Below are 27162 nucleotides of genomic sequence, written 5' to 3' on the forward strand. Positions count from 1 at the left end.
TTTCTCCTCCCAACACCTCAGTGGAGAAACACGCTTTAGGCTCATAAAGAAAAGGAAAAAATCCTCTCTCCTTTTTTTGTTTTTATCTTTTGGAAACAGTCAATTAATTTTTCTCAGTTTTGTCGGCACTTGGGGAATAAGCTAGTGATGTGTGTTTCTCTCTCAACCACTTAAACACTACACTATACTCTGTATACTAAGTTGGCTTACACCAAATCTCTTCGGCAGAAATAGCTACGATCTTACAGTATGTCGGCAGTCGGTTTTGTGAGCATTTATATGGGTCTTTTATCTGAAGGACTTTGCTAGACGCATTACACTCACCCAGTCACACAGACCACACACCAGAGGAAACCATGCAGCCATGCAACCAGCAGTCTCATTGTCTTGCTCAAGGACACTTTGAAAGTAGTCACGCGTAGCCAGGCAACTATTCCACAATCTGAATATGAGAGAGAGAGACAGAGACAGAGACAGAGACAGAGACAGAGAGAGAGAGAGAGAGAGAGAGACAGAGACAGAGACAGAGACAGAGACAGAGACAGAGACAGAGACAGAGACAGAGACAGAGACAGAGACAGAGACAGAGACAGAGAGAGAGAGAGAGAGAGAGAGAGAGAGAGAGAGAGAGAGAGAGAGAGAGAGAGAGAGAGAGAGACAGACAGACAGACAGACAGACAGACAGACAGACAGACAGACAGACAGACAGACAGACAGACAGACAGACAGAGGGAGGAGAGACAGAGGGAAGAGACACAGAGAGAGAGAGAGAGAAACAGAAATGTTGCAGACAAGACACTTTAAGGTTCTGATCGTGAAGGACAAATTCATCTTCCTCAGTTCCTCAATCTTCTAATCGCACTTAAAGCTGGATGTCACACCTCAGCCTCGGGTAATTGACTTGTAGAATCTGGCCTCAGGTCTAAATGGGTTGAGAAGAATCACCGAAGCTTTGGCACACCTGACGGGACTGAAGGATCTAATCAAAAAACGGCAACATACTTCCGATTTGCTTATTTTAATTCAGATTTAATACAATGACAAGGTCCATTATAAGGAAACAAATTGAAACAACCGTTTTTCTGCTGTGGCATACAGAGAGAGAGAGAGACTGCCAAGAACGAGATCAGAACCATTAGAATGTAAACATTACAGAAAGAAGAGAGAGATGAATAAATGCCGCAATTTCATGTGCGCCCATAATTTTCTGTCCGTTAAAAGAGTGATACACTGGTAGAGAAAAAAACGACAAAACACTCCCTACAAGAAACATCAGCAAATGCCATATTATCATCACACAGATATACATCCAAGACAAAAATAAATGCATCCGTTTGTTTGTCTGTCTGTTTTCTATTTTTCCACCTCCTTCAACTCCTGTGTGTGGCTCGTTTAAAATAAACTCCATTTACACGTTTTTCAACATATCCTCACATTTACATGTCATGTCATTCATTAGGAAAGCATGTGTTAGCAAAAAAAAAAACCTCCCTCCCCCTGCCCCCCACCCCCCTCCCCCCCAAGAACAAAAGAAAAAAAAGAAAGGAGAAAATCCCTTGTAGTACAAAGGCAAGCAGGGATTGGCTGGGGGTATCAGATAGCAAAGAGAATAATTGGTTGATAGATCTATCAGTCAGACGGCTGGTCCAATGATTAGACAACATGGCAATTAACACAGATTGGCAATAGTGCAGGTTTTTCATGATCGGAACTGGCAGTGGCCTGTAAGAGAATAAAACACCATGATTTGGGGACAAGTCACTGTTCTTTATAAAGCATGGTTAGCATGCTCTAGTTGTCAGTAAGAGGCGGGGTACGTGGACAGGGGAAGAAGGGTCCAGAGGAAGGGGTTGAAATGTCGAATGAAAAGATAAAGAGAGTGTCTGTCAATGCTTGTCGTTATAGCCGAGCGTTCGTTCGTTCGGTCATTCTTCTGCTCCGTCTCTCGTGTTTCCGCGTTGGTCTTTGGAATGGCGTCGGTCGGGTGGGTGGGTGGGTGGGTGTGTGGGCGGGCGGGCGGTTAGGCCCGCGGCCCCCCCACCTCACATCTTTTTATGGCTGTAGCCAAACTCATCGGCGTCGTCGGCGCGGAAGTCCCCGTAGCGCCAGATGTTCAGCTGAGGGAACAAAAACAAAACAAATAGGTTGAGAAGACAATAGAGTCCAACATGACAGGGGTCTCAGAATTACTATAGGGGTCCGCCAAATCTTTGTGTGATAGGATCATATATATTCATTTTTAATTAGCCCACAATAACCTGTTTTTTCACCTGGTGCCAATTCGCTAACCCCCACCCCAAAAGCGATTGTCCAATTCAATACAGTTTAGCAACCGTCGCTATGACGGGCTTTCGTCACCTCATAGCTGTCGATGTTATTTTGCATGGCTGTGTTGTTGAACACATACACAGCTTAACGTGGAGAAAGTTACACGACTGACCCCACCCAGGTGATGGCAATACAACTATTCACCGTAGTCTTACCGTGCATACATGACAACTCCCGTCGGATGGTCGCTAAAGTTGATTGCGTTGGATACCGTTTCGTTAAAGCGTCCTTGTATTTCTAGTTTATTGAAATAATGTCATGCACATTTTGTCCGGGGCATAGCCTACTGCAGGCTTGGTTGACTAGATTTAGAAGACATTTTGAAGCTCTTGCTGCTGTAAAGATAGCCTGATGAAGGCCGCATAGGCCGAAACGTTGCCATTTCCCTATTCAAGTCCTGGGAGGAACACCTTATTCATTTCCAACCAGATCCTTTCCCCTCCATCAGGCGCCCCGGCTAACCAGGGGGCGGCAGTATAGCGTTGTGTTGCTGCTTGCAGCTTACCTTTCCCTGTTAAAAATGGAACAATAAAGTGCCTTAAAGGACTCCGTGAGTGCTGGTATTCTCCTTCTTCTAAAAGTGTTTCCTGACCGTGCACCCGGTAAAATGTTCCAAGAGAATGTGACAGTGGAGTTGTGCGTGCTTCCCTCTTTTCAAAGTATAGAGACCAGGATTACTGCATGCATTTTGTGTGGGTACCAACCCTATAGGGGACACGGGGAGAACATGCAAAATCCACACGAAAGGCCCTTTTTGCCAAACCCCCACCTAGGGGATGGTGAGCTGATGACGCGGAGGAGAGAACACGCCACCAGTGTCTGATGACGTGGAGGAGAGAACACGCCACCAGTGTCTGATGACGCGGAGGAGAGAACACGCCACCAGTGTCCCCGGCTGATTAAACGTGTTAATGTCCCATTCAGTCCATTGATAGCGTTCCAATGGGCTGGGCCCATAGGTTATATTTGTTTGCGTTTTTACATTAAAGGACCACTTCACCACGTTTCAACCTATATCTTCATATAATAGGTCCACACTAATAATCAAGATAAAATGGCACGATTATTTTCGAATCAGTGTCTCATAGGAGGGCTGTGGGCAGTTTAGAAACCGTCCTCCAGTGACATCATCATTAGGCAGATTTTTTTTTGTGAGAACGATGGCTTCCATTTTCACATTGCAACTTTTCAGGACTAGAAAGCCTGCAGTTTCTATTAGCTTGTATTCCCCATCTATGATGTCACTGGTGGACGGGTTTCTGAACTGCCCACAGCCCTCCTATGAGACACAGACAGAGTAGAAAAAAATTGCGCAATTTTTTCATGATTATTAGTGAGGACCTATTATATGAAGATAGGTTGAAAAGTGGTGAAGTGGTCCTTTAACCACTTGGACCCTATATCATAGCTTGTACTGTAGATCGGCGATTGTCGGCAAAGAGGTTCGGTGTAGAGGGGGGGGGGGGGGGGGGGGGGGGGCTGGGGGGGGAAAGTACAGAGTAAAAGGTCTAGTTTACCAAGTATTGACGGTTTAAGTGGTTAAATGTATGAAAATACACATTAACATTAATCCAACCGACGCTGATGACAGTGGTGTCCCACAAGTCTATGACAAGGTTTAATCTGCAAGGGTCCTTGGCTAGAAAAACATTGAAGACCCCTGCTCTAAAGGAGGATTTAAGATTGTTCCGCACTGTTTTTTTTCGTCTGAATATCGGGTCTATATTTCATCCGGTTTGACCCCGTGTCTAGTGGGGTGGTGGACCGGGGTCGATTTGACCCTGTGTCTAGTGGGGTGGTGGACCGGGGTCGATTTGACCCCGTGTCTAGTGGGGTGGTGGACCGGGGTCGATTTGACCCCGTGTCTAGTGGGGTGGTGGACCGGGGTCGATTTGACCCCGTGTCTAGTGGGGTGGTGGACCGGGGTCGGTTTGACCCCGTGTCTAGTGGGGTGGTGGACCGGGGTCGGTTTGACCCCGTGTCTAGTGGGGTGGTGGACCGGGGTCGGTTTGACCCCGTGTCTAGTGGGGTCCAGTGGGGTGGTGGACCGGGGTCGGTTTGACCCCGGTCCCCGTGTCTAGTGGGGTCCAGTGGGGAGGTGGACCGGGGTCGATTTGACCCTGTGTCTAGTGGGGTCCAGTGGGGTGGTGGACCGGGGGTCGGTTTGACCCCGTGTCTAGTGGGGTCCAGTGGGGTGGTGGACCGGGGTCGGTTTGACCCCGTGTCTAGTGGGGTCCAGTGGGGTGGTGGACCGGGGTCGGTTTGACCCCGTGTCTAGTGGGGTGGTGGACCGGGGTCGATTTGACCCTGTGTCTAGTGGGGTGGTGGACCGGGGTCGATTTGACCCCGTGTCTAGTGGGGTCCAGTGGGGTGGTGGACCGGGGTTGGTTTGACCCTGTGTCTAGTGGGGTCCAGTGGGGTGGTGGACCGGGGTCGGTTTGACCCCGTGTCTAGTGGGGTCCAGTGGGGTGGTGGCGACAGGCTGGCCTACTACTTTTGGATCCTCAAAATGTACCAGAGTGCAACCAATAAAGCATAACTCAGGCTTAACCCTAACTCAGGCTTAACCCTAACTCAGGCTTAACCCTAACTCATGTGGCCGGTGACGTCAAGCCCTGCAGTAAATAGGAGTGTTTATGTTAAGATTTAAGAGAAACTAGACCTGTGCCCGTCAGCCACCGGCCTACTCGGGAACGATGCTAGTTGGGAACCTAGTATGCAGCACCCGTTTTAACTATCTGTCTGTGTCCCTTTTGTGCCCATATAATGGAGATCTGAAGAGTGCCAAAAGTGGACTGGTTAAGTAATCAAATTGCAGGTGTGAGGTTGCCATGGCAATCAATTGGCGGAGGCAGAGGCTGGAATTCTAAATGGTAAATGGTAAATGGTGCATTATATAGCGCCTTTATCCAAGGCGCTTTACATAGATGTGCATTACATTCACCCATTCATTCACCGATGGCAGCGGAAACCATGCAAGGCACCAACCAGCACATCGGGAGCAATTAGGGGTTCAGTGTCTTGCTCAAGGACACTTCGACAGTAACTCTGGGGAGCCCGGGTTCGAACTGGCAACCTTGCGGTTCCCATCCAGGCACTCTACCCCTAAGCCACCGCCGCCAGGTGAAGCGACTTAGGCTCATTTAGGCCCGCACAGAGCAGAGGCGATGATTGACAGGCAAAATCGCTCAACAGTGACATCTGCTGGCAAATAGTTCTGTTTTCATTGCAGCTCAACATGCTTCAGAACACAGAGAAAAACCACAGGCCACAGAAAATCGACTGAATGTTCAAAGTTCAGGTTGTTTGGGTGACATTGAGGTCATTAACCTATTCTGGGCGGGAACCCCTTTTGGTGTTTTAACCATTCTGGACGGGAACCCCTCTTGGGTTGAGTACAGTATTCAAAAATGTAACATTTTTGATGCTGCTATATACATATTTGAAGTTTTTCAGAAAACTTAGGTCAGGATTTAGAGGCGTTTTTTAGAATCGGCCTCAGGCCAAAATGGGTTAAACCTCAAAAGAAAAATCTAAATCAATAAAAATGACTGTCATGAAACCTTTAAAGCCTCAATCTGTGATTTCTCCAACGGGTTGGCTGTATTCAGAACAGCAGGAAGCTTAGAACGATAATACCAAAACATAATTTTACATATCGTGGAACTTATCGTGGAACTTATCGTGGAACAGCGCTAGCGGGTGAGATTTTTCTCTTTCGCTTTAATCCATTTAAAGGAGAATTCCATGCTAGAAGGCTTTCTTACCTTTCTTACCTTTCTTTGTAGTCGTTACGTCCCCACCAAAGAGGTCCAGGTGTTTTTTTGTGCAAAAGCTCCTTATTGGCTATTTCCCCTACCATAAGCCCTCAATGAATTGCATTGAATGGGAATTGAATGGGGCTATGGGGTGTTGTGCTAATTCGCTTATTTCCATCGCTCAAAATTATAATTTTTTTGTATATATCCTCTCTTCATAATGTAAATAATATCCCAAGCGGCACACTTTACTACTTATTTCGATGGAAATAAGCGAATTAGCACAACACCCCATAGCCCCATTCAATTCCCATTCAATTCATGTAGGGCTTATGGTAGGGGAAATAGCCAAAAAGGAGATTTTGCACAAAATAACACCTGGACCTCTTTGGTGGGGACGTAACAACTACAAAGAAAGGTAAGAAAGCCTTTTAGTATGGAATTCTCCTTTAAACCCGAGTTAAAAACATTAACTTTGAAAGAATATATATTCAAAGATTTGCGCCACATTTTTACGATTTTTCAAAAAATAGCAGACCTACAAGCTCATAGCGTGGCACTCTGTGCCGCGCTATGAGCTTGTAGATCTGCTATTTTTCCAATAGCTAAAGTATAACATAATGCTTGAAACACCAAAAGGGGTTCCCGCCCCAAAATGGGTTAATCCCTGGAAGTGAGAAGACAAAGTGGAGCAGAGAGCCGTTACGATCCACAAACACATCCCAACGATGCCTCTAAATGGGACTTGAATAACCTCTACAGCACATTACGTGTTCAATGGTCAAGAGAGAGAGAGAGAGACAGAGCGATAATAAAGCACCATCATCACTTTTTAATGAGCGGCTTTATGTTTAGACTCAGATAGGCCCCCCAAGACCCACACACCCCCGTTCCATTAGACCCTCATTCTGGGGACACACAGCTCATAAAGCAGGACACGCACTCTCCACTGTTCCCATGTTGCAAAGGGATATTGTGTGTGTGTGTGTGTGTGTGTGTGTGTGTGTGTGTGTGTGTGTGTGCACGTGTATTACTATACCTGTGAGGGTCAAACGTCCCCACAAGTGTAGTAGAATTTGACAAATAGACATTGCGACGACCGACTTCCTGCTCCACACAGAATTGCGCCTGATTCAATACTTTTAGCATTTTGGGCTTCAAGGTAAAGGTTGAAAATGGCAAAACTTGATTTTTTTATGCCATTCATAAAATCCCCATCCTAAAGCCCTAACCACACCAAAGGGTCACCATGCAACTCCTTGGGGTCCACACGGTTGCGAGGAGTGAACGCTAAAACCGTCTCGACCCTTTGGTGTGGGTTTGGGCCGTTGGATTCCATGCGTTGAATCACTAGGGTCAACATGGGTCAACGTGCAACAAGACATCACACCGCAGGGAGGACACTAAAACCGGCTTGACCCTTTGGTGTGGTTTAGGGCTTTAAAAGGCGATGTCTTCACAAGTATAGCAACCCACACACACGTGTGTGTGTGTGTGTGTGTGTGGGTGTCTGTGGTTTGGAGGAGTGTTGTTCAGTGCGGAATTGGCTCTGTTTAAGTGTGATTGCAATACATGTGGAACCAGTGTGTGTGTGTGTGTGTGTGTGTGTGTGTGTGTGTGTGTGTGTGTGTGTGTGTGTGTGTGTGTGTGTGTGTGTACGGTATTAAAGAATGCAGGATGAGTGAGAGAGGAGACTGTGACTCTCATCAGCCTGTGCGCTCAGCTGTTAACGCCGTGATTCACAGCTAATTAGCAGGCGTGCTAATTAGCGTTGCTAGATGTCGGGGATGAACGGCACTGCAGAGGACTCTTCTCGCTTTGTCGCGTTTCTCGCCGCCATTCTCGGGAAAGCGGCGGGTGCTACTTTTCAGAAGGGCTCATTAAGCCCCCCCGATTGGCTGATTGTCAGGGCGCCCTGTGAAGCCATTGGACGGTTTTTGTCAGTGGCTCGCTGAGGGGGGCTTTTCTCTCAGGAGTGGTTTTGCGAACACGTGGAATGAAAGCAAAATGAAAATCTCATGATTGGAAGAAATCACAGGTTTGCTTTTATGAAACTAGAGCGGCGCCCGTTGGGCACTGACTGGCCTACTTGGAACGATGCAAGTTGGAAATGCATGCCCAATCCAGTTATTATGGCTGTGTCCCTTTTATACCCATATATGGAGTTCTATGTCAGAACATCATTGTGATGTCAGAATTGGCCAGCTCCATATATGGAGCCTGGGCAGGCTGCCATTTCCGGACAACCGTGGGGGTGTGTAATGCGTGTGTCAAATGGGAAGTCGGCGGTTCGCCCCACCGACTTCACATTCTACGCACGTGTTCCACACCCCCACGGGGAGTGCAGTGCCCGGTGTTGAGTCGGTCAGATACACGGTTGTCCAGAAACGCCACAAAAGGCCTCTAGAGGCCCGGGGCTCCCTTGCCCAGTGTCCATATATGGAGCTGGCCTGTTCTGACATCACAACACTCCAAATGTGGGCATGCATATATAGGAATAAAGTGACACAGAGAGAAAGATACAGTACAGATATCTCCATATATGGGCAGATGGTGGAACGGGTACAAGGGGCATTGCATATAGCCGGGTGGGGCATGGATCTCCAACTTCCACCTCTCCCAACCCTTAACTCACCCCTCACCAGCCTTAATCCGTTCATTTTACCTCACCCCTCACCAGCCTTAATCCAGTCATTTTAACGCACCCCTCACCAGCCTTAATCCGGTAATTTTAACTCACCCCTCACCAACCTTAATCCGGTCATTTTAACGCACCCCTCACCAACCTTAATCCGGCCATTTTAACTCACCCCTCACCAACCTTAATCCGGTCATTTTAACGCACCCCTCACCAGCCTTAATCCGGTCATTTTAACTCACCCCTCACCAGCCTTAATCCAGTCATTTTAACTCACCCCTCACCAGCCTTAATCCGTTCATTTTAACTCACCCCTCACCAGCCTTAATCCGGTCATTTTAACGCACCCCTCACCAACCTTAATCCGGCCATTTTAACTCACCCCTCACCAACCTTAATCCGGTCATTTTAACACACCCCTCACCAGCCTTAATCCGGTCATTTTAACTCACCCCTCACCAGCCTTAATCCGGTCGTTGTAACGCACCCCTCACCAACCTTAATCCGGTCGTTTTAACGCACCCCTCACCAGCCTTAATCCGGTCATTTCAACGCACCCCTCACCAACCTTAATCCGGTCGTTTTAACGCACCCCTCACCAGCCTTAATCCGGTCGTTTTAACGCACCCCTCACCAACCATAATCCGGTCGTTTTAACGCACCCCTCACCAACCTTAATCCGGTCGTGTTAACGCACCCCTCACCAGCCTTAATCCGGTCGTTTTAACGCACCCCTCACCAACCAGAATCCGGTCGTTTTAATGCACCCCTCACCAGCCTTAATCCGGTCATTTTAACTCACCCCTCACCAGCCTTAATCCGGTCGTTTTAACGCACCCCTCACCAGCCTTAATCCGGTCGTTTTAACGAATGCCATGTCTAACCAATGCTACTGTATGTCTAACCAAAGTATGCCTCCCGTAGAGGCCAGAACAATGACAGCATGACCAGTGAACTCACCCTGGCACTCTTGGCAGACTCCTGTCCGTTCAGATACTCCGTCACCTGCAGGGGAAGAGTGGAGAGATCATTAGTACTTTGTCACCATAGATATATATAAACTCTAGATAGCTCACCCGCGCTGTTGGCCAATGGAGAGCGACGTCGTTACGTGGCGGCCATCTTACCTCGGGACACATAACATTGTGTCTATGGGGCATGTACTCTTAAATGACCATAACTTGCTCAATTTTCAACCGATTTTCAAACGGTTTGGTTTGTTATAAACGTCAGAGACGTCCGCATACTTATATGCTTTTATACGACGTTCATATAAAAAACATAAATTAAGCAGATAAGCGTCCTGAATCATAGCCACGTTGACAACGTTTGTAATAAACCAACCCGTTTGTAAATCCGTCAAGATTTGAGCGAGTTATGACTGTTTCTGTTTGAGCTGCCATTGAACATACTGTACTGTAGCCCCGAAGTAAGATGGCTGCCAGGTGAACGACGTCAGAAACTCCGCCTTGAGCCATCTAGTGTTTATATATATCTATGTTTGTCACTGTCTGTGAGAAAAAGCTTACATGTCCATTTTACCTTTCAGGGAATGGGAAAATAATCACCCACACAATGCAGTTATCATTGTGTAGTCACAAGCTCTCGCTGACGCTTTTCATTGGTTCAAAAAATGTATAAAATCCATACAGACACACTTAACCACTTTCACATTCAAGTCGCAGCGCATCACAAATGCGCCACATTGGCGAGTCATCCATTATGGATGTTCGTGTTGGCGTTCAGCGTCAGACAGACAGAGAACATTGGACATAGAGAGAGCTTCTGCAAGAGTGCCCATTCAGCCTCATTGACTGAATCAGCTGTGACTCCATTGTATAGGGCAGAATGTGATGACGTGAGTGAGTGAGTGTGCGTGGACACACACGCACATGTGTTGATGACATTGATGCCGTGTCTGTGTGTGTTGGTGTTTTTGTTAATTGTGTTGATTTGTAGATAAGCGTGGCTGTGTGTTAGACGTGTGTGTGTGTGTGTGTGTGTGTGTGTGTGTGTGTGTGTGCATTTACAGGTGTATAGGTAGGTGTGCGTAGGCCTGTCACAATTATTACATAATAGCAATTATTTTAAATGATCGCAATTATTTCACAATTGTCTCCATGTTGAATGATGTTACAATGGCACGTTAGCTGACAACGTTATGACGCGTTGTCATATCTGCCCTGTGCATTTTTGATTATGAGGCAAACAGATATTTTGTTTTAATTCATATATTCCAATGTTAAATCGTCAACTTAAATTTGTAACCATGACAGCCCCGTGCGTGTGTACAATACGATGAGTATATGTGACCAGATTTGACTGCCATCACGCAAATTCCAGCTTTTCACCAGAGGAGAAAAACATGAGGTAATAGCACAGGCAGACTCTTCACATACTAGAGCATGTCTGAAATAAGTGTCAGAGCTGAAATCGACGTATGTAAATATGAAATAAATGCTTAAACATGTAGCTATAGGTGTAATGTTAGAGTCCTCAGAAGTGAACCTTTCAAGCCTGTTTCTCTGCAAGACATTACTCTATAAGCCATATCTCCAAAACTGGTGGGCCAAACTGAACAACCAATATGTCAATTTGAAGCTAAGATTCCCTGCTTTCATATGACAAAAAACGAAAATTCAAAAAAATCCAATGGCAGTCCCTTAGTCAAATTTGGTCACATAGGCTATATAGCTTATATAGCTGCATACATTTCGGATGGATGAATGGACGAACGGAGCAGTACACACAGACAGGAATGAGGACACCAGATGTGAGAAATGTGGGTGTTTAATTGCTTAGTGTACGTGCAGATTCATTTGATAGCTACACAGTGCCAGAAAAATAATAACTGCAGCTGGATTATTGTACAATTGTGCTGTGAGCATGTGTGTGGAGACTGGAGAGTGTGTGTGTGGAGAGTGTGTGTGTGGAGAGTGTGTGTGTGTGTGTGTGTGTGTGTGTGTGTGTGTGTGTGTGTGTGTGTGTGTGTGTGTGTGTGTGTGTGTGTGTGTGTGTGTGTGTGTGTGTGTGTGTGTGTGTGTGTGTGTGCGCGCGCGTGGTTAAACTGCAGTGGCTGCAGAAGTCATCAATCAAAGCAAATGGAAAGCTCTGATTTCTTGTTTGGTTCCAGCGTTAGTGTTTGTCTACAGGCCAACCTGGCAACCACGCTGTCACCTCTTAGTGTTTGTCCAGCTACAGGCCAACCTGGCAACCACGCTGTCATCTCTTACCCACATGAACCCTGGTGTCCCAATTATGGCCATTGTCACCAGACAGCAGATATACAAGCTCACAAGCGTGTCTCAAAGTCATGGGTTGTGAGCTTGTAATTCAGGCTATTTTCGGCAAAAGACCGAGGGGCACCTCGGTCAACGAAGTATAGATGGTTAGGGATAGTTCACCCAGGAAATAACTTTTTTTTCCTATTTCCTATTGATTACTCACTCACTCACACACCAACCGACGCGCTCACTTGAAAAACAGAGCAACACAACAGCCAATCGTCAAGCTGCTGAGCATTAAATGCAGCGTTGACAAGTGCTCAATAGCTGCTATCCTGTTCCCGAGTGCTTCTTTCAGCGCGCTTCCATTGGCTCCCGTGGCGTGGAGCAGTGAATGCCTCATTCACAACGCCCACAAAGGAGCCTCAGAATGTGGGAACGAGTTCCAGCGGATGGTGAAGGGAAGGTTTTGTGTCATTTTTATTTATTTTGTAAGGGATGGTTTTGTGCCTTTCATTTATTTTTTTTGGGGGGAGGAACGCTGGGCGGATGATGGCTATATAGAAAACGGAAGAGATACTGTAGATATGCCGAGCACGGATGCTCTTTTTCCAGCAATGCCCTGCACATGCACACGGACACACACCGACGCACACACTGACGCACGGACACACGCACGGGCACACACACGGGCACAAACACGGGCACACAAACAGGCAGACACACACGGGCACACACCGACGCACACACTGACGCACAGACACACGCACGGGCACACACACACACACGGGCACACACACACGGGCACACACACACGGGCACACACACGGACACACACTGACGCACAGACACACGCACGGGCACACACACAGGCACACACACACGGGCACACACTGACGCACGGACACACACACGGGCACACACACGGGCACACACACGGACACAAACACGGACACACATGATGCACACACGGGCACACACACGACGCACACACGGGCACACACACAGGCACACACGGGCACACACACGGACACACACCGATGCACACAATGACGCACGGACACACGCACGGGCACACACACACGGGCACACACACGGAGACAGACACACACACACAGTACGTTTCTATAAAGCCCTGGTTATGCGCAACAAGGCTCTCGCGAAGAAAATCCTGAATGGAAAAACCTCATTTTTTGAGCTGGAAAGGGGTTGGATTTTGGTCTATATCGAAAAAAAGGAAATGCGCAAATGGAGTAATGGAAACACTTGCGGAAAAAGGTTTTTAATTGGAAAGAATTGAACTCGCATTATATCGCTTTTGAACAGTTGGAAATGAAGAAAAAAATTGATGGGGAGGCAGTGGAGTCAACGGTGGGTGGGTGGCTAGTAAGGAGTGATGTGGATACATAAGGTCCCAATTCACTACACGATAAATAATCGTCTAGTGTGAGTGTTCAAAGATCCAATCTGAATTCTGAATCCTCCCGAGTTGATGCGGGTGCTCCGATCATTTTGATATTTATCTGGATTTCTACTGTATAAATCAGAGAGAGAGAGAGAGAGAGAGAGAGAGAGAGAGAGAGAGAGAGAGAGAGAGAGAGAGAGAGAGAGAGAGAGGACAGAGAGAGACAGAGAGAGACAGAGACAGAGAGAGAGAGAGAGACAGAGAGAGACAGAGACAGAGAGAGAGAGAGAGAGAGAGAGAGAGAGAGAGAGAGAGAGAGAGAGGACAGAGAGAGAGAGAGAGAGAGAGAGGACAGAGGGGCACAGAGAGAGGCTGTTTCACCCACACAATAATGCAGGTTACCAAATCCTGAACATGCCAATCACACGCGCGCATGCACACACACACACACACACAGTGTATGTGTGCGTGCCGTGCATGCTTGCACTATGACTTCAGTGGCAGGTGGTGTAGCTCTGCTGTTTTGGCATTAATATGTATGTCTTCATGACTGTGTGTCGTGTGTGTGTGTGTGTGTGTGTGTGTGTGTGTGTAATGTGTATGTGTGCCTGCATGTGTGTGTGCTCGCGTGCGTGCGTGCGTGCGTGCGTGGGCAGCATGCCGTGCCCAGGTGGTGTCCTCCTGGCTCTAAGTGCAGAGTGAAAGTGGTGGATGTGAGACATGGCAGAGACAGACAGCTCCTTCCAGACAGCAGTGTGCGTGTGTTGAGGGTCTGGTGCGTAGGTGCTCTCCCCTCTTATCCCATTCTGGGCGGGAACCCCTTTTGGGTGTTTTAACCCATTTTGACCTGAGATCAGATTCTAAAAATGTCTTCTACATCCTGACAGTTTTCTGAAAAAGCTATGTTTCTATGTCAGTCGCTATGAGCTTGTAGATCTGCTATTTTTCAACAGCTAAAGCATAACATAATGCTTAAAACACCAAAAGGGGTTCCCGCCCAGAATGGCGTGCTACGAGCTTGTAGGTCTGCTATTTTTGAAAAATCGTGAAAATGTGACAAAGTTTTCTGAAAACTGTCATCATTTAGAAGACATTATTTTGTAGAATCTGGAATCAGGTGGAAACGGGTTATTTGAATATCGCATCCAAGAGAGAGAACGAGCGAGGCCACAAAAACAAGAATCTGATTGCGGAACGTGCGATGGAGCCATAGAGAGTAACAAACAGCCCCCCCCCCCCCCCCCCTCCTTCCCAGCATGCTCTTGTTACTCGCACTGCCAAGATTGGATGTCAAGCTCCGTAAGGGGCCATTAGAGCCGATGGGGAACAACGACACTCGCGCTCCGCAACAAGGCCTTCGTCATTAACGGCAATGAGGATCTCACACACACACACACACACACACACACACACACACACACACACACACACACACACACACACACACACACACACACACACACACACACACACACACACACACACACACACACACACACACACACACACACACACACACACACACACACACACACACACAGTCAAATGCCTACAAGATTCTAGTTGCTAACTGCCTTCCTGCCCCATTCATCTGTGCTCATCTCGCTGCAGCCTGCCTGACACTCTCATCTTTCACTGTTCTTTCCCTATCTTGTTTGCTGCCTTGTAAGAAACCAACCAAAACAACTAAACAAAGTCGACTACGCAGTGAATCCCTGCGTGGTCCCCTTGGTTCCACTGTGTTTGGGCATTTCTTATTACTAGTCCTTACCCGTTCTGAATATATGAACAGCAAATGATGTTCAGACACTGAACCCCAAATTGCTCCCGATGTGCTGGTTGGTACCTTGCATGGCTTCCGCCGCAGTCGGTGTATGAATGTGTGTGTGAATGGGTGAATGTAATGCTCAATCTATGTAAAGCGCCTTGGATAAAGGGGCTATATAAATGCACCATTTACCATTTAGTATGGTTAATCTATCTAATAATTTAGCGATCGCTCGCCCGCTGTCTATTGCGAGCAAAATAGACAGCGGGCGAAACAACTGAAGTTACGCGGAAAACTGTGTCCCAGTATTAATCTGTGCCCGTCCCAACATGCATTTCCCTGGTGACCCGGAAGCCGTCCCAACATGCATTCTAAGGAAGTACTCGGACTGACTGACAGACGGACGGACTGACAGACAGCGACCGAGCAAAATAGACAGCGGGCGAGCGATCGCTAAATTATTAGATAGATTCCGGGTTGAAGACCCCCTTGGTTCCACTGCGTTCTGGCATTTCTTATTATTCCGGGTTGAAGACCCCCTTGGTTCCACTGCGTTTTGGCATTTCTTATTATTCCGGGTTGAAGACCCCCTTGGTTCCACTGCGTTTTGGCATTTCTTATTATTCTGGGTTGAAGACCCCCTTGGTTCCACTGCGTTCTGGCATTTCTTATTATTCCGGGTTGAAGACCCCCTTGGTTCCACTGTGTTCTGGCATTTCTTATTATTCCGGGTTGAAGACCCCCTTGGTTCCACTGCGTTTTGGCTAGAGATGTCCCGATACTGTATCGGTATCGGGAAAATCGGATCGGTATCGGTGAATATGCCAGTCTAACCACCGATCCGACACAGGGGTAAGGGGTTGACACTATGGCAGGTAAATAAAATGTTGGGACATGTGGAATTTGCTTTGGAGTTGCCCAAACTGCAAGTGCACATTTGAGTGAGGAGTCTGCTATAAACACAACACGAGATATATAGCTAGATAGCTATAAACACAACATGAGATCACAACACTGGTATCGGTATTCTGTATCAGTATCGGCTAACACAGAAATTGAGGTATCAGGATCGGATCGGAAGCGAAAAAAGTGTATCGGGAGTCGGGACATGCCTAGTTTTGACATTTCTTATTATTCCGGGTTGAAGACCCCCTGCTCTATTTTTTGGGTCAAAATGTTCTCCCCAGAATAGGAATGTGGATCCAGACAGAACACATCCAACCCTGATGGGATATACACGTCAGCTTGCTTTTTTCTCTAAAAATGACACGTTTGACAACCATGGCCTCCCACGCCGTCGCCTATCCGTAAGACGTACTTAAGCCATTTAGGCCTGACGTCGAAATTTAATTTTTTTTTTAAAATGTCTCATTTTCTGAAAAACATCATGTTTCTATATCAGTGGTTCTCAATATTTCTTGTCAAGGACCCCAAAAAATTATATGTAATATATGCCGCCGACCCCCATCTGAAAATATGTTGTTCCAGGGACCTTCCAGAAGCAAAGATTTGAGTAAAAAACTGAAACTCTGAAAGTATAATATTCAAAGATTTGAGGCACATTTTCACGATTTTTCAAAAATAGCAGACCTACAATCTCGTAGCGCGCCACTCGGTGGCGCGCTATGAGCTTGTAGATCTGCTATTTTTCAATAGCTAAATTATAACATAATGTTTAAAACACCAAAAGGGGTTCCCGCCCAAAATTAAATCCATACCGACAATTTGCATGGGCGTTGGATCTTACGTGCTTCTGTGCATCATAGTGGGTGTAGTTATCATCCCATGTAGTACTACAGTGAGGGGGTTGTGGGTTCCCCCGGCAGGGGAGCACGTACTACTAAAGTGAGGGGGTTATGGATTCCCCCGGCAGGGGAGGAGCACGACGAGTCTACCCACACTTGTCATCGTGTCACTAGGGTTGATCCACAAGACTTCTTGTCACAGAAGCAAAGCACAGCAGTGTGTGTGTGTGTGTGTGTGTGTGTGTGTGTGTGTGTGTGTGTGTGTGAGAGAGAGAGAGAAACTCAATGTTTGTGTGCAGGAACAGACTTAAATGGAATTTCTCATGGATAGAAAAGCAAAGACAAGGCCTGTTGACACCTCAAACTTTGTTTCTGGTCTTCTGACGGAAGCCTTTCTTTATACAATCACAAAAACAAATGATCGAGCCATCACACTCACAGCCGCCTCTCTCTGGAGTGGCTTTCAACTGGCATTAAGAAATGAAGAGTCCATTGATTCCATTCCAAAAAGCTGCTACGTGCTTTTGCATGAAATTGTGTGATACACATAAAAAATAAAAATAAAATAAAACGTTTCAAGTTTATAGTGTATATTGTTATGTTTTTATCCTTGGGGCAACAGTCTAACATTTGTTTTGAAAGGCGCTTCATAAATAAACTAATCTTTACCGTACCCGATACTCCTGACAAATATGCAAATATGGAAAATTGAGGTAAAAAAATAATAAATAAATAAAATACACCCTGAACTAAATTTGCCTTAATTTGTTCATTTCTCTGTTTAATCCTTTTTTGTTGCATTTAAATGACCTTGGTGTGTCTTACATTAAAGCACTTTGGATGTCCTTGTGTGCATAAAATAAACTATAGGCCTACAACTAAACTTGGGACGCTGGAATCTGTTCGTTCCTCCAGTTTACAATTTAGGCATTTAGCAGCTTTTTGGTGTTGTAAGCATTATGTTATGCTTTAGCTATATGAAAAATAGAAAAGAAAAAGTTTTTTCTGAAAACGTGAAAATGTGGCACAAATCTTTGCTTCTGGGGAGGTCCCTGGAACAACATATTTACACATGGGGGTCAGCGGCCAATTTCCTATATTTTTGGGGGTCCTTGACATGAATATGTTTGAGAACCACTGACATGGAAACATAGGTTTTTCATAAAACTGCAACCACGAAAGTCTCATCACAACAAAGCTACTGGTCTCCCAAATCTGGCTGTGACAGGCCGTCTGCCCCACACTGAATACTGTCGCCATTTTATTTCATTGTGTCAACTAAATCCTCCATTAGAGATCGTATTAACGCAAACTAGATTCAACATACTCAACCCTGCACACATTCTAAATATGCCCCCGAAATATTGTACTGAGCAAATGGACTGTTACCACCTTCAATAATACTGACAATAAATGGTCTTTATTGTCTCCACATCATATATTTTCTTTGTCATGGACACTTGTGATTTAGAAGGCATTTGTAGAATCAGCCTCAGATCCTAATGGGTTAAAATAAACGAGCTGTCCGACCGTCCTCCAATCACCTGAGGGCACGAGGGTGGAGCCAGTGACTGTCTGAGTGTGTGCGTGTATGTGTGCGCGCGTGTGTGTGTGTAGTGGTGCGTATCAGCTAGGACATGTCAAAGGGACCTGAGAGCAGTGACGGCAGGGGAGGCAGCCGTGTGTGTGTGTGTGTGTGTGTGTGTGTGTGTGTGTGTGTGTGTGTGTGCGCGCTAGCGCTCTGTGTGTGTATGCATGTGTCTGCGCGCATGTGCGTGCGTGGGCAGTCAATAGAAGAAGCAGAAAATATCCATCAGAATGCTCCAACTCTTTAAATGAGGTATTGAACCATCAGCGAAAGGCAGTCATGCTTTCATATAGCGTGAAGCACAGAGGGAGTGTGTGGGTGTGTGTGTGTGTGTGTGTGTGTGTGTGTGTGTGTGTGTGCGCGCGCGTGTGTGGGGAGGGGAGGGGGGGCTGTGATGGGTCATGACAGACAGACAGGCGAGGAAGAGGGTAGTAAAGGAAGGTGGTAAGATGTCACCCAGTCGACTGATGTTTCCAGCACACGCTGAAGGCCATGAAATCGTGGCTCCTGGTGAATAACTTCATCAGAAGGCCTCCCTCACACATCTTGTGTTGCTGCACTTGTGAGGACAACATGTCGCCACAGGCATTTTCAGAAATTACCACCCGTTTTTGTGATTAGAAATACAATATTTCAGATTTAGGCTTGATGTGTACTTGGTCGTGCAATGCTGTTGCACACCCAAAACATCTGATCTACAGCAGGGGTTCTCAACGTTTTTGACGGGGACCCCCGGAAATGCTTTGGCAATGTCTCGGGACCCCCGCCCCGCCCCCTCCCGACCCCCAATATAAATTGACTGCTACAATAACCTTAAACCATTTTGGGCGGGAACCCCTTTTGGTGTTTTAAGCATTGTTATAATTTAGCTATTGAAAAATAGCAGATCTACAAGCTCATAGCGCGCCACCGAGTGGCGCGCTACGAGCTTGTAGGTCTGCTATTTTTGAAAAATCGTGAAAATAAAATTTATTTATTTATTTATTTTTTGGAAAATAATTTGGGGACCCCCTAAAATAATTTGGCGACCCCCCGAGGGGTCGCGACCCACGGGTTGAGAACCCCTGATCTACAGTACAAGCTCTGCAGCTGAGCGATTTTGAGTGCAAGACACCAGCACACAATTAAACTCACACTTGAAGGTTGGGGTTAAAAAATGGCAAAAAGTGGCAAAATGGCATGTGTATATATCTCCTCACAAGAGTGTGTGTGCGCGTGCGTGCGTTAGAGCTTACGTAAGAAAACGTCTCCACATGACATGAATACATTTCCATTAGGTTGTGGTCTGTGAGCTATACGATGCGATGCAGTCACAAGGAACTCCACTTCCCATGAGGCCTCATGCCGGGGAAACAAGTCGAAAAAGTGTGGCGGAAAGAACCCCGCGCCGCATCTCCCCCCACGAGGCCCACAGCCTCAATACAACCACCACCAGCAGCGCCAATAACACAGTATGCGAGTATGGCGGCAGCAAACTACATATCCCAGGAGGCACCTCACCTGTATACCCCTGTAGCACAATTACACAGTGATAAATGGAGCTACACATCCCTGGAGGCCTCATCAGTGTGAGCCTCTCCCTCCCGCACGCTACAAAGCCGACACACTTCAACCAGGAGCTCAGTCTCACAACAACACACAGCGCGCAACAACGGCACCACTGGAACCAATAAGCTAATTGGCTCTTTGATCAGAAAAGGTAACCCAACTGCATGTCCCGTGGGCCCCATCATCATCATCTTCTTGCGAGAAGCGGCTCATATTTATAGACGGTTGCGTTCAAGAAGCTATCAGGTTGCTAGGAGATGAGCCAGTCCACAGTTATCTACAGACCAAAGTGAGTGCTCATTTCAAAGAAGATATCTGGTGTGCATAGAGGGAAGAAAGAAGGGGACCGAGTACAGAGCCATGGGGGACCTCAGTCAACAACGTTGCTATGGTTTAAGAGGTTAATAATAATTGTACTGTTCATTAGCCTATACTAGGGTGACCAGATCCAAACTGTTCATTTGAGGGACAGACGTATCGCTTGTGTGGGTCCCCCCCCATCCCACTTGTCCCACACAAGCGATACTGGAGTACCGGGTTAGCAACTTACTACTTGAGTTGTTATTGATGCCTTGATGTCATGTTCGACCATCCATAGGCCTATTGGCTATCATTTATAAACTCATCTGGTGTCTCACATTTTGTTTTAAAATCTTTTTTATGCTATTTTAACAGGCTTAAAAACACATCTTGCAGGAAGAGACAATGAGAGAGCTTTACAACAGAAGGCCAACTATTAGGGGACTAACTATTAAGAGCATTTGAACACTGATGCAATTGCCTGTCAGTCACAATGTGGGACAGGGTCTAAATTTGTGGGACGCCAGAAAGGTCTTGGAAATGAGGGACTGTCCCACGCAAAGAGGGACATCTGGTCACCCTAGCCTATACACTGTATAGTACAAGATGATAGTGTCTGGGTAGCTCAGTCGGTTAAGTAAAAATGTGAGAACTTCTTCCGTCACTGTTTATTTGTGGATAATTGACAGTGACACCACTACACCACATTTCAAAGACAAGAGCTCTACAATAATAGAGTACAATGTCAATACCAAGGGGCCAGTGAGGCTATTCAACGTTGAAGCTCTGGGCCCTAGTGGTAGGAGGAGGGACTACAGGCGGACCCGTGGATTCATGACCGGGAAACCCCGTGCAGCTGGGCTTTAACATGGAGCGCTCGGTTGCACTTCCGCATTTGACCACCAAAATTTGGTGGTCAAATGCGGAAGTAGACGTTCTGAGACGGTACTTCCGGCAGTCTTCCGGGTGCTTCAAAACGCCACTGAGCAACTTCCACTGACATGAATAGCTGGGGGGGGGGCGGAGCTTCGCGCCAGTTCAGTCTCTATCCTTTTATATACTCTATGGCGCCACCGAGTGGCGCGCTACGAGCTTGTACGTCCGATATTTTTGAAAAATCGAAGAACGACTGACATAGAAACACAGCTTTTTCAGAAAACTGTCAGGATGTAGAAGACATTTTTAGAATCTGATCTCAGGTCAAAATGGGTTAAATTACAGATAATCAAATGATGTACTTAGAAGTACAGTGCTCAAATGTTACTCATACAAGTACACAACGCTGTGCCAGGCCATGAAGGATGATATGTCACACAATCTTCAGTGTCTCGGAGGCTGTGTGAAAATAACCTAGCAGCCCTTTGGCTACAGCAAGCGAAGACATTTGAATTTAACATGAGAGTTCTGTTAAATTAGGATATTCATGTAATGGCTCATTCTGTTATGCTTTAGCTATTGAAAAATAGCAGATCTACAGCGCGCTATGAACTTGTAGGTCTGCTATTTTTGAAAAATCGTTAAAGTGTGCCTCAAATCTTTCAGAAAATTGTCATGATTTAGAAAACATTTTTTTTAAATGTCGACGTCAGGCCTGAATGGGTTAAACGCCACAGAATCACATACCTGACCAAATTGCAAGGGTGTTATTACTATTTTTTGGAACGCCAAATATGTTGTGACACGATCAAATATTCGCCTAATGGAATTCCAATTGAAACCCCCACGCCTCCATATATGGTCACGTATCATGACATCACGTCTCCAGGCCACGCATCGTGACATCAAGTCTCCAGGCCACCCATCGTGACATCATGCCTCCATATATGGTCACGTATCATGACCTCACGTCTCCAGGCCACGCATCGTGACATCATGTCTCCATATATGGCCACGCATATGTCAGTCTGACATCATCAAACCCTCTACACTCAAGACACGCTATATATGGCCATGAACCCCGGCAATCAGGGCATATATGGAGATCCCTGATGTCCCCAATATTAAGCCCATATATGGGAATGTCAATATATGGCCATATTGTGACCATCACCTGGATCTCCATAGGGCCTATATGAAGATCACGACACTGACCTCATCAAACCCTGGATACACATATATGGTTTGACATACTAGATCTGCATTATCACTGACACCAGATTAATAGTTTTAACTCCTGCTTTTCAATCGTGCCGCATTAAGAAGAAGCTCTGTAAGGGCGAGGTCGCTTCTCACCCTTAGGCGTCTTACCGGTGGTTTTACAGCTGTTGGAGGTCCAGGCACCGCTACCTGACGCACAGCATCATGTCCGGGAGAGGCTCAATGTTTGTGACTGGCGCTCCACTAGCGTAGCCGTAGCAAAGAGCAGCATGACATACATTATCCCATTCTGGGCGGGAACCCCTTTTGGTGTTAGCATCATGTTATGCTTTAGCTATTGAAGAATAGCAGATCTACAAGCTCATAGCGCGCCACCGAGTGGCGCGCTACGAGCTTGTAGGTCTGCTATTTTTGAAAAATCGAAGAACGACTGACATAGAAACAGCTTTTTCAGAAAACTGTCAGGATGTAGAAGACATTTTTAGAATCTGATCTCAGGTCAAAATGGGTTATGGCAGTGAGTAGGTGCACAGAATGCTGGTACTGCACCTTGTTACACAGCCCCCCCACCCCACCCACACCCACACCCACACACACACACACACACACACACACACACACACACACACACACACACACACACACACACACACACACACACACACACACACACACACACACACGGTTGTCGGGGACGACAGATTGTTGATGTGAACATGTCATGACAGGACCAGCTTCCACTAGCTCAACGCGCGCGCGCGCACACACGCACGCACGCACGCACGCACACACACGCACACACGCACGCAATCACTCTTCCATCCCAAGGGCATTTTGAAGGACACAGGTCTTATGTAAACAAAGAAATACCATTATTTACCATCATGGCGCTTCGGGGTTCTATTATGAGAGTTCACAATGTTTGTGACCGTGCTTACCTACGGGTTCACATACATGCCACAGCTAGCATGCCATTAGCATGCACTGTTGCAGCGCATTGAGTGTGCGCATTGTGAACATGCCAGTGGTGGAAAAAAGTACTTAAAGGGGAAAACCACCCATTTTCAACATTTTACTATGTCATTAATATACCTTAGAGCTGTTGTGTGGAAATAATAAAAAAGTCCTCCCATTCTGTGTTTCCTAGAACTGTAATTATGAAAAAAATCATTAACATGGTGAAACACATCTTGATGACATCATCAAGATGTGTTTCACCATGTTAATGATTTTTTTCAGACCTCCAGTTCTAGGAAACACAGAATGGGGGGAACTTTTTTATTATTTTCACACAACAGCTCTAAGGTACATTAATTACATAGTAAAATGTTGAAAATGAGTGGAATGCCCCTTTAAGTAAAAGTATAAATACTGCAATGTAGAAATACTCTGGAAAAATGTACTTGAGTAAAAGTACAAAGGTATTGGCATTAAAAATCTACTTAGAGAGAGTACCAAAAGTAAAAGTACTCATTATGCAGAATGTTCCATTTCAAGTTTTCAAATGTATAAGCATCTTTTGAAAGTAGCAGATCTACAAGTTCACTTCGAGCTTGTGGATGTGCTACTTTTCATATTTTTGACTACATTTGACTGAGGGACTGCCATTGGATTTTTTTGAATTTTTGTTTTTTCATGTCATATGAAAGCAGGGAATCATAGCTTCAAATTGACATATTGGTTGTTCAGTTTGACCCTCCAGTTGTGGAGATATGGCTTATATAAAAGTTTTTCTCCTCTGGTGAAAAGCTGGAATTTGCGCGATGGCAGTCTCTCAGTCAAATCTGGTCACATTTATGTGTGGCACTGTAGTATGATCAAGTAGGGCAGTGGTTCCCAAACCTTTTCATGTCAAGGACCCCCAAATTGACACTAATTAGCCTGCGGACCCCCGTTTGAAATGATATGCTAGGGACCCCCATAAGAGGAGATTTTTATGGCTCTAGCAGTGATTCTCAACCCGTTTAATTTCAAGGACCCCCCAGTTTGACATGCATTAGTCTACGGACCCCCATTTAACCCATTTTGACCTGAGATCAGATTCTAATGTCTTCTACATCCTGACAGTTTTCTGAAAAAGCTATGTTTCTATGTCAGTCGTCAGTCATTTTTCAAAAATAGCAGACCTACAAGCTCGTAGCGCGCCACTCGGTGGCGCGCTACGAGCTTGTAGATCTGCTATTTTTCAATAGCTAAAGCATAACATAATGCTAACACCAAAAGGGGTTCCCGCCCAAAATGGGTTAATGGCATTTCTATCTCTGGGACCCCCCAATTTAGATTGTAAAATCAATGCTAATTTAACTCTGAGAGCGTTCCATTTGTACACTCTGAGTTACAGACCCATAAGGGTCCATTTGGTTCCATAACTATCATTTAGCTGGGTCCCCCCTGGAACTCCCTCAAGTACCCCTGGGGGTCCCCGGACCACACTTTGGAAACCACTGGAGTAGGGTGTTCACTGTTAATGTATGGGGGGGAAAAAAACTAAAAACAAAAAAAAAATATGGAAATAGGAGGCTTCTGCCCGACAGCAACCATATACAGTAAAAACAACAAGTTGACATTTTTTGCAAAGCAAAGCCTGGCTATTTATTTTCAGGGTTATGACTAATTGAACACAAAAAAATAAAACACAAGTCTAGACTTTTGTTTTGTTTTCTTAACCCATTTTGGGCGGGAACCCCTTTTGGTGTTTTACAGCATTATGTTATGCTTTAGCTATTGAAAAATAGCAGATCTACAAGCTCATAGCGCTATGAACTTATAGGTCTGCTATTTTTTTTTAAATCGTGCCTGAAATCTTTGCTTCTGGAGGGTCCCTGGAACAACATATTTTCAGATGGGGATCGGCAGCATATTACATATAATTTTTGGGGTCCTTGACATGAAATATTGAGAACCACAGATATCGAAACATGAGGTTTTTCCAGAAAAGAATACATTTTAAAAAGACGTCAGGCCTAAATGGGTTAAGGGGTTCTTATGGGCTTTGGAACATCCACTGTTGTTACCGTCAGTTTGAAAGCTCTCACATTGACAAATGACAACCGTGTCTCCATTAGTCACTCTTCTTTACAAGCTATTCTTCAAAAATACAGCAGACTATACCATACACACTAGGCCAGTCAACCGCAGGAGAACATTAAAAACAAACAACCGTGTTGGATCCAAGTGAGTAGACAAACAATAACGGGGGAGAAACACAACATTTATCATTTATCAGGGGATTTGGGAGTACAACTTTTTGTTGTCCGCTTCCCCCCCGTCCCAAAACTGTAGTCAGAGGCTTGTAAACAACCATGTAGGCCTATGTATATTATGTGTGTCCCAAAAGGAGACCAAATATCGGAAATCCTTTAAAGAACAGGTCAATATCGGAGGTTTAAGCCATGCTGGTGCTGGTGATTGATAATAATTAGCCGTGTGAAATGGATTTCCGTATTTGTAATTGACTTGTAATTAGCAAACTGGGGATTATTAGCTTGTAGCACTAAATTAACTTTGGGGTGGGGGGGGTGCTAGTGCTGGCCGGTGTCCGTTATTGATTTATACTTGGATGCTCATCGTGTCTACCCCCCAAAAAAAAAAAAAATTGCGGATCTACAAGCTCACAACAGCGACCTTGTAGATACACAATTTCTCGGTTGCGCATATAAATCAGCCGTTTGCGCTCGGTAGCTCACCACTAGGACCCCCCCCCCCCCCAAGCCTCCCCCCCCCGGTTGAAATCTGTCAAGATGTTGGCTCGCTGACAGGACACTTTAGTAAAAGGCTTCACCAAAGAGATTGCTTCCTAACAACAGGGACATGGCTGCCTTTCTGCCAGGCTAGCCTTCATTCAACAATGGCGACTTATTTCAAAAGGCATTTGCGCCGGCGAATATCAAGTGTCGTCTGAACGCGCCCTGTCACTTGGATAGCCGGGCTGGGTCTCAGGGGGGGCGGAGGGGGGGGAGAAAGAGATATTTGTACTGTATCATTGACCCATTTTGGGCGGGAACCCCTTTGGTGTTTTAAACATTATGTTATAATTTAGCTATTGAAAAATAGCAGATCTACAAGCTCACAGTGCGCCACCGAGTGGCGCGCTACGAGCTTGTAGGTCTGCTATTTTTGAAAATTTGTGAAAATGTGCTTGCAATCTTTGAATATATATTCTTTCAGAGAGAGTTTTTAACTCAAATCTTTGTTTCTGAGGGGTCTCTGGAACAACATGTTTTCAGATGGGGGTCGACGGCCATACATCTAGTTTTGGGGGTCTTTGACATGAAAATGTTTGAAAACGACTGACACAGAAACATGGGTTTTTCAGAAAACTGTCAGGATTTAGAAGATATTTGTAGAATCGTCTAAAGGTCAGGTCTAAATGGGTTAAGACTGCTGTCACTCTGGTAGGGGACTCTAGGATCCATGAACCACAATCACAGCTTGGCACAGGGGGTACGTTGCCCAGGTCTGATGTGACAATGCAATTCAACCACTCGAAACCCCATACACTTATAATTAGTTGACTGGGGTCTCTGTACCTCTTGGTCTCTTTGCCGAAAAAAATAGACAATCTACAAGCTCACATGCTGGACGTGTTGCGAGCGTGTAGATCGGCTATTTTCAGCACACTCTCAGAGTAAAGGTCTCCACACACCAGGTGTGAATCGGATGCGAATTCGGATTTTTAGCGGCGTTTCTCCATCGGTTTTCCAAAAAACGCGTCCAGTGTGCAACCACCTTTACAGTCCTGTGAGGGTCCATTTGGAACATGC

At 45.9% G+C, this 27162-nt stretch overlaps 1 protein-coding gene across 1 annotated transcript in view; it reads right to left on the bottom strand.

The window, feature by feature from the left end:
- Nucleotides 1-999: 999 nt before the first annotated feature.
- The window catches only part of snd1 (staphylococcal nuclease and tudor domain containing 1), a 361345-nt gene continuing 335182 nt past the window's right edge, over nucleotides 1000-27162 (bottom strand). The window contains exons 23-24 of the mRNA XM_079493746.1: nucleotides 9685-9729; nucleotides 1000-2117 (exon numbers count right to left, since the gene is read on the bottom strand). Coding sequence (XP_079349872.1) covers nucleotides 2043-2117; nucleotides 9685-9729 — 120 coding nt within the window. The 3' untranslated portion in view covers nucleotides 1000-2042. The remainder of the gene's footprint in view (nucleotides 2118-9684; nucleotides 9730-27162) is intronic.

This window comes from Electrona antarctica (assembly GCF_951216825.1).
Source record: "Electrona antarctica genome assembly, chromosome: 23".
Classification (NCBI taxonomy): domain Eukaryota; kingdom Metazoa; phylum Chordata; class Actinopteri; order Myctophiformes; family Myctophidae; genus Electrona; species Electrona antarctica.